This window comes from Salvelinus namaycush, chromosome 11 (assembly GCF_016432855.1).
Source record: "Salvelinus namaycush isolate Seneca chromosome 11, SaNama_1.0, whole genome shotgun sequence".
NCBI classification, from domain to species: Eukaryota; Metazoa; Chordata; class Actinopteri; order Salmoniformes; family Salmonidae; genus Salvelinus; species Salvelinus namaycush.
In genome coordinates, this window is record NC_052317.1 from 10,569,345 (window position 1) to 10,588,670 (window position 19,326).

The 19,326-nt window shown below is 40.7% G+C and overlaps 1 protein-coding gene across 1 annotated transcript in view; it reads right to left on the reverse strand.

Moving 5' to 3' along the window:
• Positions 1-713: 713 nt before the first annotated feature.
• The window catches only part of LOC120055800 (CREB-regulated transcription coactivator 1-like), a 30,148-nt gene continuing 11,535 nt past the window's right edge, over positions 714-19,326 (reverse strand). Inside the window, exons 6-13 of the mRNA XM_039003773.1 lie at positions 17,573-17,658; positions 15,823-15,857; positions 11,920-12,173; positions 11,608-11,699; positions 11,169-11,351; positions 5,594-5,677; positions 5,085-5,253; positions 714-1,298 (exon numbers count right to left, since the gene is read on the reverse strand). Coding sequence (XP_038859701.1) covers positions 1,090-1,298; positions 5,085-5,253; positions 5,594-5,677; positions 11,169-11,351; positions 11,608-11,699; positions 11,920-12,173; positions 15,823-15,857; positions 17,573-17,658 — 1,112 coding nt within the window. The 3' untranslated portion in view covers positions 714-1,089. The remainder of the gene's footprint in view (positions 1,299-5,084; positions 5,254-5,593; positions 5,678-11,168; positions 11,352-11,607; positions 11,700-11,919; positions 12,174-15,822; positions 15,858-17,572; positions 17,659-19,326) is intronic.

Genomic DNA, 19,326 nt, shown 5'->3' on the forward strand with positions numbered 1-19,326 from the left:
TTGCACAACAACCTGCATTTTTTTAATGGAGAGTTGAGATATAAGAGTACATGATATGGAAAGCTGTTAAGGCAGAATCTTATCACTCACGGTGATTCGTTCAGATTTCATTTTTTATCTTGTTTGCGTCTGAAAACCAGCTACCATTGGTGGCATATTACAGCCGAAATGTCATTTCATGGATAAATTGCCAAAGTGACGCTAGGCTGACATCCTTTTTTTTTTTTTTATGTGATTTTTCAAGGTTTGTTAAACTGGAATTTAGGTTTTTACTTCAGCTGCCCTGGAAAATCATAAAAGGGGAGGGTTATAACTCCTAGTTGTTCAACTAAGTAAACCGCTTAGCTGTTGACCAGCACTATGACAAGTTCGGAAGGGAACCTAAAGTAAAATACTGGTCAACTTCGTGGCAAAAATCAGAGCACCAATAAATACAACTAGTGTGAGTTAGACAGCGAGGTTAAGGGCATTGATGGAAATGTGACGGGCAAGATTTACCATGAGAGGGCGGTTCTGAAAAGCAGATGAGTGATTATATAAGCTAAGACATGCTAATCTAGAATGGCAGGTGAGAGAAAGATAAACAGTTTCCCCTGCAGACATGATTTGAATCAGTTAATGTCTTCAAAATGGGAGGCGAGACCAATGTAGTGTTGTAGCCCCTACTGTTTTTCTTCTTTACAAAAACCAAAGCATCCAACAGAATGGCCGGCAGGATGCATGTGTAAAAAAAAAAGAAAAAAAAAAAAAAGTTAAGGGATGAAGAAAGGTAAGCACAAACTAGTCACAGCAGGACCATAAGCTCAATATCCACCAGACATGACAACGTTGCCATCCATCTTTCCCATTCTGAAGAGAGAAAGCAAACTGTGTCGACCATTTCTTGACAAACTAATTTCCCTACTACCTCACTATCCCATAGCTCTTAGAAAGGGGCTGCTGGTGAAGGGAGGTGGGATGAACACACTTCACAGCTGGGGCCTCGCCTTGGGCTCCCACACCCCAAAAGTAGCCCTCTCCCCTCAGACACAAGCCCTCAACCCCTCAGGCCGGGTTTCACCGACACAGTCGGTGACTTTGGCAGCAGCTCTACAGCCGGTCCATCCGAAAGGCGTCTTCAGTGGCAGGGTCAGTGAGGACCATGTCAGGGTCATTGAGCATGTGCAGCCCGTCCAGGGTCAGCGGGTCGATCTTCAGCTCGTCTAGGGGAAACTGAGAGTCCGCATCGAAGCTGATGTCAGCTGACAGAGAGCTAGAAGACAACCCCTTGGACAGTCTGGGTGGAGACTCTCCTGTGGCTAAAACAGACATGGGTAGAGAGATGAGGAGATGTCAGAGTCTTCCAGTTGCATTTACTCCACATAAAGAACAGGATCTCATTAAATATTTCAAGGAATAGCCAATAACAACAAGTGAGTGCCAAGCAAAATCAAATCCAAATAAATGCAGAAAACCTCTACTTTTAATGAACTTAGCTAAAGTTAGGAATGAGGGTACAGTCATGACTGCAATTATTTGCACCCTTGATAAAGATGAGCAAAAAATTATACAAATACCGAGCTATATTGTATGCTCCGGAAAAAATATTTTGTTTAACAAATAACACATTTTTCTCAAAAAGATAGGGGTGATAATTATTGGCACCCCTGTTTTCAATACTCCGGCACCCTCCCCTTCAGAGGATAAGAGCACAGAGCCTTTTTCAAAAATGTTTTGTGAGATTGGAGCACACATTGGGAGGGATCTTAGACCATTCCTTCATACAGAATATTTCTAGATTCTTGATATTCTTTGTCTGTGCTTATGGACTGCCCTCTTCAATTCAAACCACAGGTTTTCAATGTGGTTAAAGTCCAGAGAGAGATGTTGATTTTGTGGGCAATTAACCATTTCTTTGTGGATTTTGATGTGTGCTTGGGGTTATTGTCTTGCTGGAAGATCCACATGCGGCTAAGTTTCAGCCTCCTGGCAGAGGAAACCAGGTTTTTGGCTAAAATGTTGGTACTGAGGAATGTTCATGATGCCGTTGACCTTAAAGGCCCAAGGAAGCAAAATAGCCCCATAAAAAAATCTAAGATTCTGTATTTTACAGTAGGTATGGGGTTCTTTCATCCTTCTTTCGACTACTGGTGCTCTATTTTCATGTCATCCAACAAATGTAAATGCCTGTAGTTTGCTAAACGGCATTGGCACTTGGATGGACCTGCTGACGGGTGAGTTCAACAAGGCTCCCGCTTGCGGCGAACATGTTACTTAGTAACAATTTAAATGAACAACAAATCTTACAGTGAAGCCACAAACTGCTACTTTTTGTGTAGATTACTGTGGGTTTTTAACAGCAATATTCAAACAGCCAATTACTTTGCTATTCTTACTACATGTAATAGAAACCATATGTCAGAATTATTATTTGTAGCGGCAGTTTAGACCTGAAACAGACATGTTCGCCACACACTACCGTCTCATACTGTTAGCTAACGTTCTCAACGAACAGAAAACAAATGGAATGCATTAGCTAATGATTGCTAACGTTCGCAAACTATTTCACTTGTTGAACACACCTCAGCTCACTGATTTTTCTGCCATTGAAATCATCAGGCAGTATAAACAAACAGAAATACATTTTCTGGATGGAAAAACACTTTCATTGTAAACTTAAACAACTAAAAACAGATAGTGCCTTCAAAAAGTATTCAGACCCCTTGACCTTCTCCACATTTTGTTACAGCCTTATTCTAAAATGTATGAAATAAAAACAATTCCTAAGGCAATCTACACACAATACCCCATAATAACAAAGCAAAAACAAGTTTAGACATTTTTGCTAATTTATTACAAATAAAAAACAGAAATACCTTATGTACATAAATATTCAGACCCTTTGCTATGAGACTCGAAATTGAGCTCAGGTGCATCCTCTTTCCATTGATCATTCTTGAGATGTTTCTACAACTTGATTGGAGTCCACCTGTGGTAAATTCAATTGATTGGACATGATTTGGAAAGGCACACACCTGTCTAAATAAGGTCGCACAGTTGACAGTGCATGTCAGAGCAAAAACCAAGCCATGAGGTCGGAGAAATTGTCCATAGAGCTCCGAGAAAGGATTGTGTCGAGGCACAGATCTGCGGAAGGGAACCAAAATATTTCTGCAGCATTGAAGGTCCCCAAGAACACAGTGACCTCCATCATTCTTAAATGGAAGAAGTTTGGAACCACCAAGACTCTTCCTTTAGCTGGCCGCCCGGCCAAACTGAGCAATCGGAGGAGAAGGGCCTTGGTCCGGGGGTGTGACCAAGAACCCGATGACCACTGACAGAGCTCTAGAGTTCCTCTATGGCGACAGGAGAACCTTCTAGACGGACAACCATCTGTGCAGCACTCCACCAATCAGGCCTTTATGGTAGAGTGGCCAGACGGAAGCCACTCCTCAGTAGAAGGCACATGACAGAGAGCTTGGAGTTTGCCAAAAGGCACCTAAATGCTCTCAGACCATGAGAAACAAGATTCTCTGGTCTGATGAAACCAAGATTGAACTCTTTGGCCTGAATGCCAAGCTTCACTTCTGGAGGAAACCTGGCACCATCCCTACGGTGAAGCATGGTGGTGGCAGCATCATGCTGTGGGGATGTTTTTCAGCGGCAGTGACTGGGAGAGTAGTCAGGATCGAGGGAAAGATGAACGGATCAAAGTACTGAGAGATCCTTGATGACAATCTGCTCCAGAGCACTCAGGACCTCAGACTGGGGCGAATGTTCCCCTTCCAACAGGACAACGACCCTAAGCGCACAGCCAAGACAACGCAGGAGCGGCTTCAGGACAAGCCCTCTGATAGTCCTTGAGTGGCCCAGCCAGAGCCCGGACTTGAACCCGATCGAACATCTCTGGAGAGACCTAAAAATAGCTGTGAAGCAGCGCTCCCCATCCAACCTGACAGAGCTTGAGAGGATCTGCAGAGAAGAATGGGAGAAACTCCCCAAATACAGGTGTGCCAAGCTTGTAGAGTCATAACCAAGAAGACTCGATGCTGTAATCGCGACCAAAGGTGCATCAACAAAGTACTGAGTAAAGGGTCTGAAAACTTGTGTAAAATGTGATTTCAGTTTTTTATTTTTAATAAATGGGGTAGTGTGTGTGTGGATTGATGGAAAAAACGATTTAATCCATTTTAGAATAAGGCTGTAACGTAACAAAATGTGGAAAATTTCAAGGGGTCTGAATACTTTCCGAAGACACCGTATAAAGTATGAAGAAAATATAATGAAACTATATATTTATTTTAAATAACAATCTTTGAGAACTAACAATCACCAAAATAAAAGCTAGACGGAAAGGTAGAATTGAAAATTCCAAAAACAATGAATCTAGCAGTCTAGATTTTGTTATTATGTTTGAGCAAAATAACACAGCATTAGCCATGGCAAAATGCGTAGAAGAGCAGGAAATTAGCTTTAGAACTGCACAAATGTGTCTCAGCTCAATGGAGGAATGTTTTTAATTGCAGGAAATTTGCTTAAAAATGCTAAAATGTCTCTACACCACAAAGATGGGGGTCTGAATTATTATTATTATTATTATTTTTCTTATTCAGCCGGGTCGATGGGCTTACCACGCCCCCTGACATGCCCCATACTCAACCCACTACCTTATTTGCCCCAGAAAAAAATCCAACAAATGACCTGAAATTACAGCTCTTTGGCACACAAATACGTGCAAGTGATCGGCAGGTGATCAGTGAGAAGAGAGTTGCCATGGATTGAGTAGCCCGGCGAGGTCATTTGTTTGATCATTTTTTGTTTAGGCGTGCCTTTTTATATTTGTCCCAACAAGAACAAATGGGTTGGGCTGGCCGACTTAGATAGAGCTCGCCCTGGTAAGTACTTTTTCTTCCTAGGTAGATACACTGACAACATCAGTCCGCTTAAACATTCAGACAGGTTATGGAACAGCTAGGTGTGCCTTAGACCTGTAGACATAAGAGTTAGAGCCTTGTATGGAGAGAATGTTTACATTGACTGAATTCTATTCCACTGCCTAGCCTTACTGGGGCTTGAGTGAGCCACCTGGTGAGTCAGAATAGTACCTGTGAGAATGATGTTGGGGATGTTGCCATGGCTACTGTAGCCCAGCTGCTGGGAGTCTTGCAGGTTGCCGTGGCTTCCCGTCAAACCCATCATGGCTGCTTGGGAGTAGTTGAGGGTTGAGCCCTGTCTGTACAGACTATTGTTGTCGATCATGTTGAACTGCTCCAGCTGTTTGAGGAACAGAGAAAACAGCACATCAACATGCCAACACTGAACAACAAGGGTTCATTTCTGTACACAAATGGTCAATATAAAGATATAGTACAATGGAGGAAAAAAAATGGACATATTATTCTATTGCGCTTTGTTTCCCAAATATTGTCAGAATGGATCAATAGATAGCCCATCACATCAAGTGTCTTATCCAATATAAAGATCCAGTTCAAAGAAAAAACTGGAGACCTGTTGTGTTGTGAGGCAAACATATTGGAAACTATTGCCATGTAAACAAGTATCTAATATTAGCTTGCATAGTTAGAACTGAGGTAGACTGTTAAACTTAACTTACCTGTTGGGAGAGAGCACTGGTCTGTCTGGATGCGAGTTGCTGGTCATAGAAGTCTGCAAATACACTTCCCAATATGGAGTTGTGCTAGAACACAAGCATATCCCCTCTTTTTGTTAAAAACAACACCAGGATATTAATCCACAAGTATAAAATAAGGGAGAAGAAGAGCAGACACAGAGAGCATTTGAATCACACCACAACTCTGTAAATTAATGATTTCACAATTCATAAGACATTCATATCAAACGATTGGGTATTGCTTTCCATTGAGCTCCAGGCAACACAGAAAACACTGCACACATCTGCAATCCTGCAAACAAACCATAACATACTGTAGCCCGGTCTAGATTAAGCATGATACAGTACAAGCACAGCAGGATTCATGTTTCACAAGCCCATCTATTAATTCACTGTGCATTCAACCTCAATCTCATCCATTAGTTGATTAAGTCATCATAGTAACCGCTTCAGATCTATGCCCATCTCATCTTTCAGGATGACTCTACAGATCAATTGCATTTACCTCTTGTTTTTCTGATGTTCATATAAGTGCCCAACCAGCCAATATGTCAACATGCACTGAATACTAGGACCTACTTGAAAGCTCTTAATAAATGTTATCAACCCACAACCGATAATGTTGTAGGGAGTCTTTCAAAAGGGTTGCGGTTACCATGTAAGCCTTGTACTGAGAATTCTGGTTAACTTTAAATAAGTAAATAAATACAATGATATGAAATCATATGGAAATCCCTTTTCTGAGTAAAGCTAGAATTGACAAAAAATTCAATCGTCCAGTAATGCTCTTCAAGTTTTAAATTGCATATCCTTATTAAACCCGAAAAGAGTATCCTCTTTCATCGTCCGCCTTAATGTAAAAATAATAGCATTTTCACAGGCAGACTCAGTAAGGCAGCCTTCGCCATGCCCCTTTAAGTTCAGAACCACATTATCTGTGCCCTGCCAAAAGAACATGATATTAGCACATGGACTGTCAGCTGCACTGCATATAGCCCACAACACTGTAGGTTAGCCATCTAGATGAGAGAAAGAATCGATGGGCAAAGCCAACAGAAGCACAAACGAATGAACAAATACAACAAATGTAGCTACTCAATGAAAGATTTCCCCTAGCAAGAGATGACTTAGTCGTTCAATGCTGTAAGTTTAGGCCTATGTAATACATTTACATTGAACTTACAATGTACATCTAGCCTACAGGCCCTTGTAGAGGGACACTGCTCCTTGATTTTTCACAATAAACAAGTGATTCAAAACTCTAGCAAGGATAAAAAGGTGGCTCAGGTGGCTAAGTGTTAACTACTAAGTACATTTTCCTTACTCACCTAACTAACTAAAGTGTATCAATTTAGCGACTATGCTACTTAGGATGCAGACACAGAGAAGCAGCAGAGGGGACGGGGTCAGTGACATTGCGAGACACCACGATGGGGGTGGCAGGGAGTTGATGACACAAGAGCAGCCAGTAGGGGCAGCCAAGAGGCCTAGCTGGCGACGAAAACAGAACTACGATGGAGGAACAGTGTATACAGTAGGCAGGTTTTGGCCACACGCCCTTACTTGAGGCGAGCCTCCAGGTGAGAAGCCTTGATTGGAGACTGGAGAGGTTGGAGACTGATTGGCTGAAGACCCAGCCCTACTGCGGTACTGTTGGGGGAAAGAGCCCTAATACAGGACATTTTAGTTAGACTGACTGACTGACTGTCCCTTCTGAGAAGGTATGCTGTGTGTGTCCCAGCCTGCCTATGAGGACACATACACACAGAGGATGGGGCTCATGTCTTTGCTAATTTTTTGCTAAATATGCCCTGTATTAGTTGACTTGTACCATCATCACGGCTTTGATTTAACCTAACTGCATAAAGAGACCAGAATTAGGCTAACAATCAAATGTTTTAATGGAATCCCTCAGACTCTGTGGCTTCAATGATCAAAAGTAATTTTATGTAAGGGTTTGTTCCTCCTTTAGGGTGTGTACTGTGCAAATAGCTGACTCACTAGCTAGCCATTTGGGGTCATTCTTCAACAAGATAACCGAGTAATCAACATTTACAGTAGTAGCTCTCTCCTCTCTGTCTTCTGCTCAAGACAAGAGCACTGCAATCCACTTCCACAGGATCCAGCACATCACCACTACAATGGTCAAATTCCATGTTCGCGCAATAGAAGGTTAGTTGACTGTATATGTTTACTCAAACAGAAGCTGAGTTGACACATGATCACCCAATGTGAGGTGATGAATCACGTCAGTATTGACAGACACTCATATTTTATCTCAGTTCACTACTGAGGTGTACAGTATGTGGGTCTTTCTATAAATAAATGGGGCCAATGTGTGACATTGGGGTAAACAATTTAAAATGGTTTGAAACAAAAATATGCTATACATTCATGTTTTTGTATTTTCTTATATCTGAGAATTAACCAATGATATCAGGCCACACCCGGCCATGGTTACAGACACCTGTGTGTTCTTTGACGCTTTATAAACTAGTGACCCGCAGTGTTTGTCATTATACCCTGATGAAGACAGCTTGTCTGTCGAAACGTTGGTGATTAAATTATTGCATCTGAGCTCCTAGAGTGTGCGGCTCTCCTTTTATTTTCCAGGTGTTCTACTCCGCTAGCCAGCACCTCACCTAAACAGTTGTTCTACTCCGCTAGCCAGCACCTCACCTAAACAGTTGTTCTACTCCGCTAGCCAGCACCTCACCTAAACAGGTGTGCGTTTCTTTCGCCTCTAGATTGAAACAAAAATAAAACAGATTTTCATGCAGTTCCACATACTTCGAGGAATAATTAATTCATTACTCCATCTATACAACAGGCCTATAACTATACATAATTTAAGCAGGGTTCATACAGACATTGGCAAGTCCAAGCACTTAAATATAATTGTCAAGGACCTCAATGTTAAACAATCGTATCATTTATATTATGAACTGGTTGGTTTGAGCCCTGAATACTGATTGGCTGAATGTTTTGTTAGACAAAACATTTATTTTCACTGTTCTAATTATGTTGGTAACCAGTTTATAATAGCAATATCTCCGTGTAGTGTCGTACAAGAACAGCCCTTAGCAGTGGTATATTGGCCACAGCCCCTCGTGCATTATTGCTAAATTATACCATGACATTGTTGAATGCTCGTTTCTGATTGGCTTGAAGGGCATTCTAGAGTGTGCATTACGTAAGAAATAATCAACGAGATGCTATGCTTTATATGGTAAATAGTGAACGTCGTAGAAGGTGTATTCCACGACACGCTAGCAGAATGGAACTAACGTTCAACGGAATTGCATTATTTTCCAGAGAAAGCATAACGTTAGATCCCCGAGTTGATTATCCGTTTTATACCATGGCTATAATTTAACACATTTGCACGGTAGAATTCAATGGCTAGTTCATTCTTACATGTTCTATGTTTGAGCTGCTTTTGAAAGCAAACGTCAAATTGAAACATTATTGGCAGAATTGGATTTTCATAATAGCAAGCTAGGACAAATAGTTTGGTTAGCTAAACTAGCAGGTCCGTTTGTTTGGTTACCATAGCAACTACTGTAGTTCTCTAGTAAACTGGCTAGCTACTTAGGTGGATGTTGAACACATTTCTACCAGCAAATGAACACATTTCTTGCGGGCAAATGTGTTAAATTATAGCCATGGTATAATAGGGATAAACAACTCTGGTCTCTATGCGTTCTCTGGAAGATGACTTCCACGACGCACTAACACCTCCCACATCGTACATTATTTTCCATTTACTAATTGTACATATAGGGCCTAACATAGATTTTCCTGTAGCCTACATTATGTGGCCGGCGCAGGCACACAAAATAAATCCATGAATAGCGGTAGCATTAATCTCACCATTTGAATCTCACCATAACTGTTTTTATAATGAGAAAGTAAACAAAAAACAGGTTCATTTTTTTAATGGAAGGATTTGTATGGAAAGCCAAGTAGAAGCCAACAGATATTGTCTTCCTCATAATAACCATACATGGTTTTATCGCAACAGAGTAGCAAGACCCTTCAATTGAAGCAGCGGGAAACAAATGAAAGTGGCCACATCTCTCACAAAAACGGATCAAAAATGAAATCACAGATAATTATAAAGGAGTAGGATAACTTATAATTTGGCTACAATAATTACAAGGACTTCTCAAGCCCAAATTGTGGAAATGTCTGATTTTCAAGGTAGGCCTATTCCAGTACTTGAATTTCTGAGCTCCAAATTCAAGTAGGCTTTTTCAAGCCCCTTGTATTGTTCAAAATTGCAGGTGTAACATGGAAAACAAAATATATTTATGTTATTTCATTACCAGATCATGTAAAGACGCCCACTAGGCTATGTAATTTGTTGTCATTATATCCAGAATATTTAATAGGAATAGCGTAGACTCTGTGTCCAATTCGAGGCACAAAAACATTACCCTGATTCTTTCTCTGTGAAATCTAACAAGACCCTGCTGTAAATCAAGCAGAAAACCACAGATGATTTTTCAATTTATTATTTGGGATTTGTGTGCCCATGAAAAATGTTTTCATCCCGTAACATAAGGAGACTAAATGTTACGTAGTTACACTGAATTTCTGAGACCTCTATACAAAAAACTGACCGACAGCTAGATCCAGTATTCTTACAGGGTTTAAGTTCAATGTCTATTTTAACTGTAATGCTTAATATAGATAACGATAACTTAAACTCCCATGAAGTCATGTTTTATCTCACGATTTTGGACAAATCCATCAAGACACCAACCATGATAAAGGGATAAACATAGGTTTTAAATAAACTTGTGAATTGTACTGAATATAGCTATGTAGCTATATATAGCTATATACCCCCTTATATCTTAATGTAATGACATGAAAATGACATGAAAAATTGGCAGATTATTATCAATGACTTATCAACAGCTGTAACAAGTTGTCCAGTGTTGGAAATCCTCACGGGTACCCTAACTTATAGAAAGACCTATGTATGGGTTGCTCAATAAATGATGCTGTGAATTAAGAAATAAGTGATGCTATATAGCTGAAGCAGATGCCTCTACTACAGCCATAAAATAAAAGTAAAAGGGTTAGCAATAGCTTCAGACACATCAAGTTGACATAAAAATAGAATAACTTGTCATGATAGAAAACTGCACTCTGCTAAGAGGTAGTATACAGTATTTGAACACACTTGCAACAGAAACTGATGCATTCGTATTGTAATACTATTCAATGAACCATCTGCCTACACATGGGCACTAAAATCTCTAAGTTCAGCACGGTTGGGGCGATGCTAAAGAAATGTTTGACACTTAAATTCCAGAGCATTTCTCTACCGAACGCTCCTGCAGCAGAAAGAAAAAACGACTTCAAGAAGTAGGCTAGTTCCTCTGATCTCAAGATCAAACCAAAGATAGTTGAACAGGAAAAAATGTATTTGTGTTCCATAGTGTAGGAACACTAAGTGGGCTTGAGTACTATATTGTCCTACGGACATAGTAGTGTAGGACAGGGAAAAGTTTGAAGAGGGAAGGGTTTGATTAGGTAAGCTTACCGAGTTCATATCCATGGAGTTCTGTGTCTGGATGGAGGAGGTGTTCAGAGGGGAGGGGAGCTGGACCAGCCTGGTCAGTCCTTGAGTGGTCTGCTGCTGTTGCTGCTGCTGAGAGGAGGACTGGCTGAAGAACGCATACTGGGACATCTGCGCTTCCAGAGTCATGGCATCTATGGTCTCCGCCTGAGACAGATGGACATAGGGGTTTGAAATTAGTCAGTGGGGAAAAGGGAGAATTAGGTCTACAAACATCTACTACATTCCTCCATTCTCTTACCTTTTAGTCATTTGGCAGATGCTCTTATCCAGAGCAACTTTAAGTGCATTCAAATAGGGAGGATACAACTACAGAATACAATAATTGTCAATACACAAGGAAGGTTCTTTAGAAATATGCAACAATCACAGTGCTAGAAGGGTAAAGTACGGTACGTGCTACCTGGGCGAGGGTGAGCGGTGGCGACAGGGTGGGGGAGAGCTGTAGGGAGTGGTGCTGGTGGGAGTCCTGGTTGACCATGTTGTCCTGCCTGCCTTGCTGGGAGGTGGTCTGTCCTGGTGGGACACAAAACAGCAAACATCCCCTTGAGAATTCCCACAGTTTCATAGAAAGCTAGAGCAATAGAGTCATAGATAGATACATTTTGGCACCATAAATACATTTTGGCAAACTGTTTGCCATTTTGTCACCATACGTTGTCATCATCTCCTCACACTTTTGAAAAATCAGAATTTCAAACCCGGTTTGCAAAACTCTGTATATCTATTGTTCTGGAAGGTGGAGGACAGAGGTCACCTTGGCTGGTGGAACTGAAACTGTGTGAGTGGCTGGGGGCCAGGTTTCCCGTGCTGTTGGAGGCGCTGAGGGTGGAGTCTTCGGGGTCCAGGGGGGTGGGCAGCGGAGGGGGGAACTGGATGTTGGTCAGATCAGGCAGGGAGCCACCGCCCGTGTCGTGGGCTGATGGCATCAGTGTCGCGGTCAGATCCTGATCCGGAGACGGGAATATACTGAAAATAGAAAAAGAGTTGATCGGTATCCCCATAATGATAGTTGAGGTAGTATCAATGATGTATATCAGCCCTGGATTGCTGATGCTATGTATTGGCCAATAAGAGGTGTTGACTCCACCGGTCAGCCATATTGGTACTCAGAAGAAGAAGCAGTCCCTCCATAGGAATGAATGGAATTTTACAGTATTTCAATTAAAAGGACAGAATTACATGTATTTACAGTGCCTTCAGAAAGTATTCATACCCCTTGACTTATTCCACAATTTGTTGTGTTACAGACTGAATTCAAATAGATTTTTTTCTCACCCATCTACACACAATACCCCATAATGACAAAGTGAAAACATGTTTTTTGAAAATGTTGCTAATTCATAGAAAATAAAATACAGAAATGTCTAATTTATATAAGTATTCACACCCCTGAGTCAATACTTTGTAGAAGCACCGTTGGCAGCGATTACATCTGTGAGTCTTTCTGGGTAAGTCTCAATGAGATTTTCACACCTGGATTGTGCAACAATCGACCATTATTCTTTTAAAAATTCTTCAAGCTCTGTCAAATTGGTTGTTGATCATTGCTAGACAACCATTTCAGGTCTTCCCATAGATTTTCAAGTCGATTTAAGTCAAAACTGTAACTCTGCCACTCAGGAACTTTCATGGTCTTCTTGGTAAGCAAATCCAGTGTAGATTTGGCCTTATGTTGTAGGTTATTGTCCTGCTGAAAGGTGAATTAATCTCCCAGTGTCTGGTGGAAAGCAGACTGCAAATAATCTGGGTAGCCATTTGATTAGCTGTTCAGGAGTCTTATGGCTTGGGGGTAGAAGCTGTTAGAAGCCTCTTGGACCTAGACCTGGCGCTCCGGTACCGTTTGGCGTGCGGTAGCAGAGAGAACAGTCTATGACTAGGGTGACTATAAAGAGTGTTATTCAGTAATGTGTTGTATTAGCCCCAAACATAAGGCTTTGTATTCAGGACAAAAAATGAATTGCTTTGCCAATTTAAATGGAAATGTACACTACCGTTCAAAAGTTTGGGGTCACTTAGAAATGTCCTTGTTTTCCATGAAAACATACATGAAATGAATTGCAAAATGAATAGGAAATATGGTCAAGACGTTGACAAGGTTATAAAAAAATGATTGAATTGAAATAATAATTGTGTCCTTCAAACTTCGCTTTGTCAAAGAATCCTCCATTTGCAGCAATTACAGCCATGCAAACCTTTGGCATTCTAGTTGTCAATTTTTTGAGGTAATCTGAAGAGATTTCACCCCATGCTTCCTGAAGCACCTCCCACAAGTTGGATTGGCTTGATGGGCACTTCTTACGTACCATACGGTCAAGCTGCTCCCACAACAGCTCAGTAGGGTTGAGATCCGGTGACTCTGCTGGCCACTCCATTATAGGACAGAATACCAGCTGACGACTTCTTCCCTAAATAGTTCTTGCATAGTTTGGAGCTGTGCTTTGGGTCATTGTCCTGTTGTAGGAGGAAATTGGCTCCAATTAAGCGCTGTCCACACGGTATGGCATGGCGTTGCAAAATGGAGTGATAGCCTTCCTTCTTCAAGATCCCTTTTACCCTGTACAAATCTCCCACTTTACCACGACCAAAGCACCCCCAGACAATCACATTGCCTCCCCCATGCTTGACAGATGGCGTCAAGCACTCCTCCAGCATCTTTTCATTTGTTCTTCTTTGTGATCTGAACACCTCAAAAACGTCGATTTGTCTGTCCATAACACTTTTTTCCAATCTTCGCCTGTCCAGTGTCTCTGTTCTTCTGCCGATCTTAATCTTTTCTTTTTATTGGCCAGTCTCAGATATGGCTTTACTTTGCAACTCTGCCAGCATCCCGGAGTCGCCTCTTCACTGTTGACGTTGAGACTGGTGGTTCTGCGGGTACTATTTAATGAAGCTGACAGTTGAGGACTTGTGAGGAGTCGGTTTCTCAAACTAGACACTAATGTACTTGTCCTCTTGCTCAGTTGTGCACCGGGGCCTCCCACTCCTCTCTATTCTGGTTAGAGCCACTTTGCACTGTTCTGTGAAGGGAGTAGTACACAGCGTTGTATGAGATCTTCAGTTTCTTGGCAATTTCTCGCATTGAATAGCCTTCATTTCTCAGAACAAGAATAGACTGACGAGTTTCAGAAGAAAGTTCTTTGTTTCTGGCCATTTTGAGCCTGTAATCGAACCTACAAATGCTGATGCTCCAGATACTCAACTAGTCTAAAGGCCAGTTTTATTGCTTCTTTAATTAGGACCACAGTTTTAAGCTGTGCTAACAATTGCAAAGTGGTTTTCTAATGATCAATTAGCGTTTTAAAATGATAAACTTGGATTAGCTAACACAACGTGCTATTGGAACACAGGAGTGATGGTTGCTGATAATGGGCCGCTGTAGATATTCCATTAAAAATCAGCCATTTCCAGCTACAATAGTCATTTACAACATTAACAATGTCTACACTGTATTTCGGACCAATTTGATGTTAAATTAAATGGACAAAAAAAGTAGCTTTTCTTTCAAAATCAAGGAAATTTATTTTAAACGGTAGTGTACATGGTCCTTCAAGCCGGATAGGAAGTTGAGCATCATGTTGTGCTGAGCGATTAGTGCTTTTTGAGGTTGGTTCGGTTAGAATATTAAAACATTTCGGTATCTATATATATATATTTTATTTTTTTATTAAATGCACTATGCATTATGTGGGCTGAATGCTGTAACACAGAATTAAACAATTAATACAAAAGTTTAAAAACTATTAAATGGTAGTGACTACCCATTACTGCTTATTAACCATCATTTATTCACATTACTTTATTTTAATAAAACATTTGTTTTGCTTTATTTTAGTAGTTCTTCAAAGTAAATATGGCATACTTTTATGACTACTGAATACCAACTATCAATCACTTAGATTGTGTATTTTCTGGTAGCAATACCTTGTGAAGCAACTGCTTTTATTCCTCAATCATGCAGTCGGTCTTCCCTCAGTCTCTGTGTCTGCTCCACACCGTTCTTATAACAACTCAGTGCTCCACACAGACTGGACAAGTAGGAGGTCACGCAATGGATTATGGTCACTGTAGTTAATTACCACGTTTTCTGAGCTAAACTTTGTTGAATATTTTTCTGTTGGAAACTACAACTCCCTACTACATCGCACACATCAGGCTTGATCTGATTAATCTCTACAGAAACTACACATTCAGCTCACAGAAGAAGAAAAAACAAAATGGAATTCAAACAATGGAACCAACATCGGTCAATTAGTTGTTAAAAAGCTAAAAATTAATTGCACACAAGCCAAAGGGAAGGCAAATTGTCTCCAGTTGTTTCCCCTCTTATAAGATCAGGACACATATCTGCTGAGATCCATGCAAGGGACTCTGTTCACATTCTAAAAATAACAATAACATAAATCATACACAGCCAGAAATGGCTGGATCCACAACATTTCTCAAAGATCTCAAAGTATTCCAAAATATAAGATGTCTACAGGTGAAAAAACATCAACATTACTAAGCCACCATAATCTGTCAGCTGTCGCAGGCTATCGTAATCAGCCATTCAAAGCTCACATGAAGGCAGGATTTTTTAAATGTTACAGTCTGTGGAACTCTTTGAAGTACTCACTTGATTCCTGGGACCTTGGACCTTGATGAAGCATTCTAAGGGAGAAAATAAAAATTACAACTCAGAATACAATACAACTCAGTTAGGGCTGTATAACAGTGGAGATACAGTTGAATTTGGAAGTTTACATACACTTAGGTTGGAGTCATTAAAACTAATTTTTCAACCACTCCACAAAAGTGTTGTTAACAAACTAGTTTTGGCAAGTCGGTTAGGACATCTACTTTGTGCATGACACAAGTCATTTTTCCAACAATTGTTTACAGACAGATAATTTCACTTATAATTCACTGTATCACAATTCCAGTGGGTCAGAAGTTTACATACACTAAGTTGACTGTGCCTTTAAACAGCTTGGAAAATTCCAGAAAATTATGTCATGGCTTTAGAAGCTTCTGATAGGATAATTGACATAATTTGAGTCAATTGGAGGTGTACCTGTGGATGCATTTCAAGGCCTACCTTCAAACTCAGTGCCTCTTTGCTTGACATCATGGGAAAATCAAAAGAAATCAGCAAAGACCTCAGATTTTTTTTTGTAGACCTCCACAAGTCTGGTTCATCCTTGGGAGCAATTTCCAAACGCCTGAAGGTACCACGTTCATCTGTACAAACAATAGTATGCAAGTATAAACACCATGGGACCACGCAGCCGTCATACCACTCAGGAAGGAGACGCGTTCTGTCTCCTAGAGATTAATGTACTTTGGTGCGAAAAGTGCAAATCAATCCCAGAACAACAGCAAAGGACCTTGTGAAGATGCTGGAGGAAACGGGTACAAAAGTATCTATATCCACAGTAAAACGAGTCCTATATCGACATAACCTGAAAGGCCGCTCAGCAAGGAAGAAGCCACTGCTCCAAAACCGCCATAAAAAACCGCACATGGGGACAAAGATCATACTTTTTGGAGAAACGTCCTCTGGTCTGACGAAACAAAAATAGAACTGTTTGGCCAAAATGACCATCGTTATGTTTGGGGGAAAAAGGGTGAGGCTTGCAAGCCGAAGAACACCATCCCAACCGTGAAGCACGGGGGTGGCAGCATCATGTTGTGGGGGTGCTTTGCTGCAGGAGGGACTGGTGCACTTCACAAAATAGATGGCATCATGAGGAAGGAAAATTACGTGAATATATTGAAGCAACATCTCAAGATATCAGTCATGAAGTTAATGCTTGGTCGTAAATGGGTCTTCCAAATGGACAACGACCCCCAAGTATACTTCCAAAGTTGTGGCAAAATGGCTTAAGGACAACAAAGTCAAGGTATTGGAGTGGCCATCACAAAGCCCTAACCTCAATCCCATAGAAAATGTGTGGGCAGAACTGAAAATTGTGTGTGAGCAAGGCCTACAAACTGGACTCAGTTACACCAGCTCTGTCAGGAGGAATGGGCTAAAATATTCACCCAACTTATTGTGGGAAGCTTTTGGAAGACTACCTGAAACGTTTGACCCAAGTTAAACAATTTAAAGGCAATGCTACCAAATACTAATTGAGTGCATGTAAACTTCTGACCCACTGGGAATGTGATGAAAGAAACAAAAGCTGAAATTAATCATTCTCTCTCCTATTATTCTGAAATGTCACATTCTTAAAATAAAGTGGTGATCCTAACTGACCTAAGACAGGGAATTCTTACTAGGATTAAATGTCAGGAATTGTGAAAAACTGAGTTTAAATGCATTTGGCTAAGGTGTATGTAAACTTCTGACTAAAACTATGTCACCAGATCTAGGTGGATTTCACCTTTTTCCCATCCCAGTTCTGTTTTTGTTCGTCTTTGTCCATATCTGATTCTGTGTCTTCTGGCCTTGGTACATGAAGCAGAAGCACTGGGGAGATTGAGGAGAAGAAAGAGGGAGAGGGAGTTGGATTTATCTAATTGTCACTTATCTAGAATAACAAAGCTACAAATATACAGTACCAGTCAAAAGTTTGGAAAACACACCTACTCATTCAAGTTTTTTTTTTGTTGTTGACTATTTTCTACATTGTAGAATAATAGTGAAGACATCAACACATACGGAATCATGTAGTAGTCAGAAAAGTGTTAAATAAATCAAAATATATTTTATATTCTTCAAAGTAGCCACCCTTTGCATTGATGATGACAGCTTTGCACACTCTTGGCATTCTCTCAACCAGCTTCATGAGGTAGTCACCTGGAATGCATTTCAATTAACAGATGTGCCTTGTTAAAAGCTAGTTTGTGGACTATATTTCCTTCTTAATGCCTTTGAGACAATCAGTTGTGTTGTGACAAGGTAGGAGTGGAAAACAGAAGATAGCCCTATTTGGTAAAAGATCAAGTCCATATTATGGCAAAAACAGCTCAAATAAGCAAAGAGAAACGACAGTCCATCATTACTTTAAGACATGAAGGTCAATCAATACGGAACATTTCAAGAACTTTGAAAGTTTCTTCAAGTGCAGTCGCAAAAACCATGAGGGGCTATGATGAAACTGGCTCTCATGAGGACCGCCACAGGAAAGGAAGACCGAGGGTTTTCTATTTATTTTCACCTTTATTTAACCAGGTAGGCCAGTTGAGAACAAGTTCTCATTTACAACTGCGACCAGGCCAAGATAAAGTAAAGCAGTGCGACACAAACAGAGTTACACATGGAATAAACAAACGTACAGTCAATAACACAATAGAAAAGTCTATATACAGTGTGTGCAAATTAAGTAAGATTCGGGCGGTAAGGCAATAAATAGGCCATAGTGGCAAAATAATTACAATTTAGCAATTAAACACCGGAGTGGTAGACGAGCAGAAGATGAATGTGCAAGTAGAGATACTGGGGTGCAAAGGAGCAAAAATAATAATAATAATATGGGGATGAGATAGTTGGGTGGGCTATTTACAGATGGGCTATGTACAGGTGCAATGATCTGTAAGCTGCTCTGACAGCTGATGCTTAAAGATAGTGAGGGAGATATGAGTCTCCAGCTTCAGTGAGTTTTGTAATTCGTTCCAGTCATTGGCAGCAGAGAACTTGAAGGAATGGCAGCCAAAGTAGGAGTTGGCTTTGGGGGTGACCAGTGAAATATACCTGCTGAGTGCGTTTTATGGGTGGGTGCTGCTATGGTGACCAGTGAGCTGAGATAAGGCAGAGCTTTATCTAGCAAAGACAAATAGATTACCTGGAGCCAGTGAGTTTGGCGACAAATATGAAGCGAGGGCCATCCAACGAGAGCATACAGGTCGCAGTGGTGGGTAGTATATGGGGCTTTGGTGACAAAACAGATGGCAATGTGATAGACTGCATCCAATTTGCTGAGTAGAGTGTTGGAGGCTATTTTGTAAATTACATTGCCGAAGTCAAAGATCGGTAGGATAGTCAGTTTTACGAGGGTATGTTTGGCAGCATGAGTGAAGGATGCTTTGTTGCGAAATAGGAAACCGATTCTAGATTTAATTTTGGATTGGAGATGCTTAATGTGAGTCTGGAAGGAGAGTTTACAATCTAACCAGACACCTAGGTATTTGTAGTTGT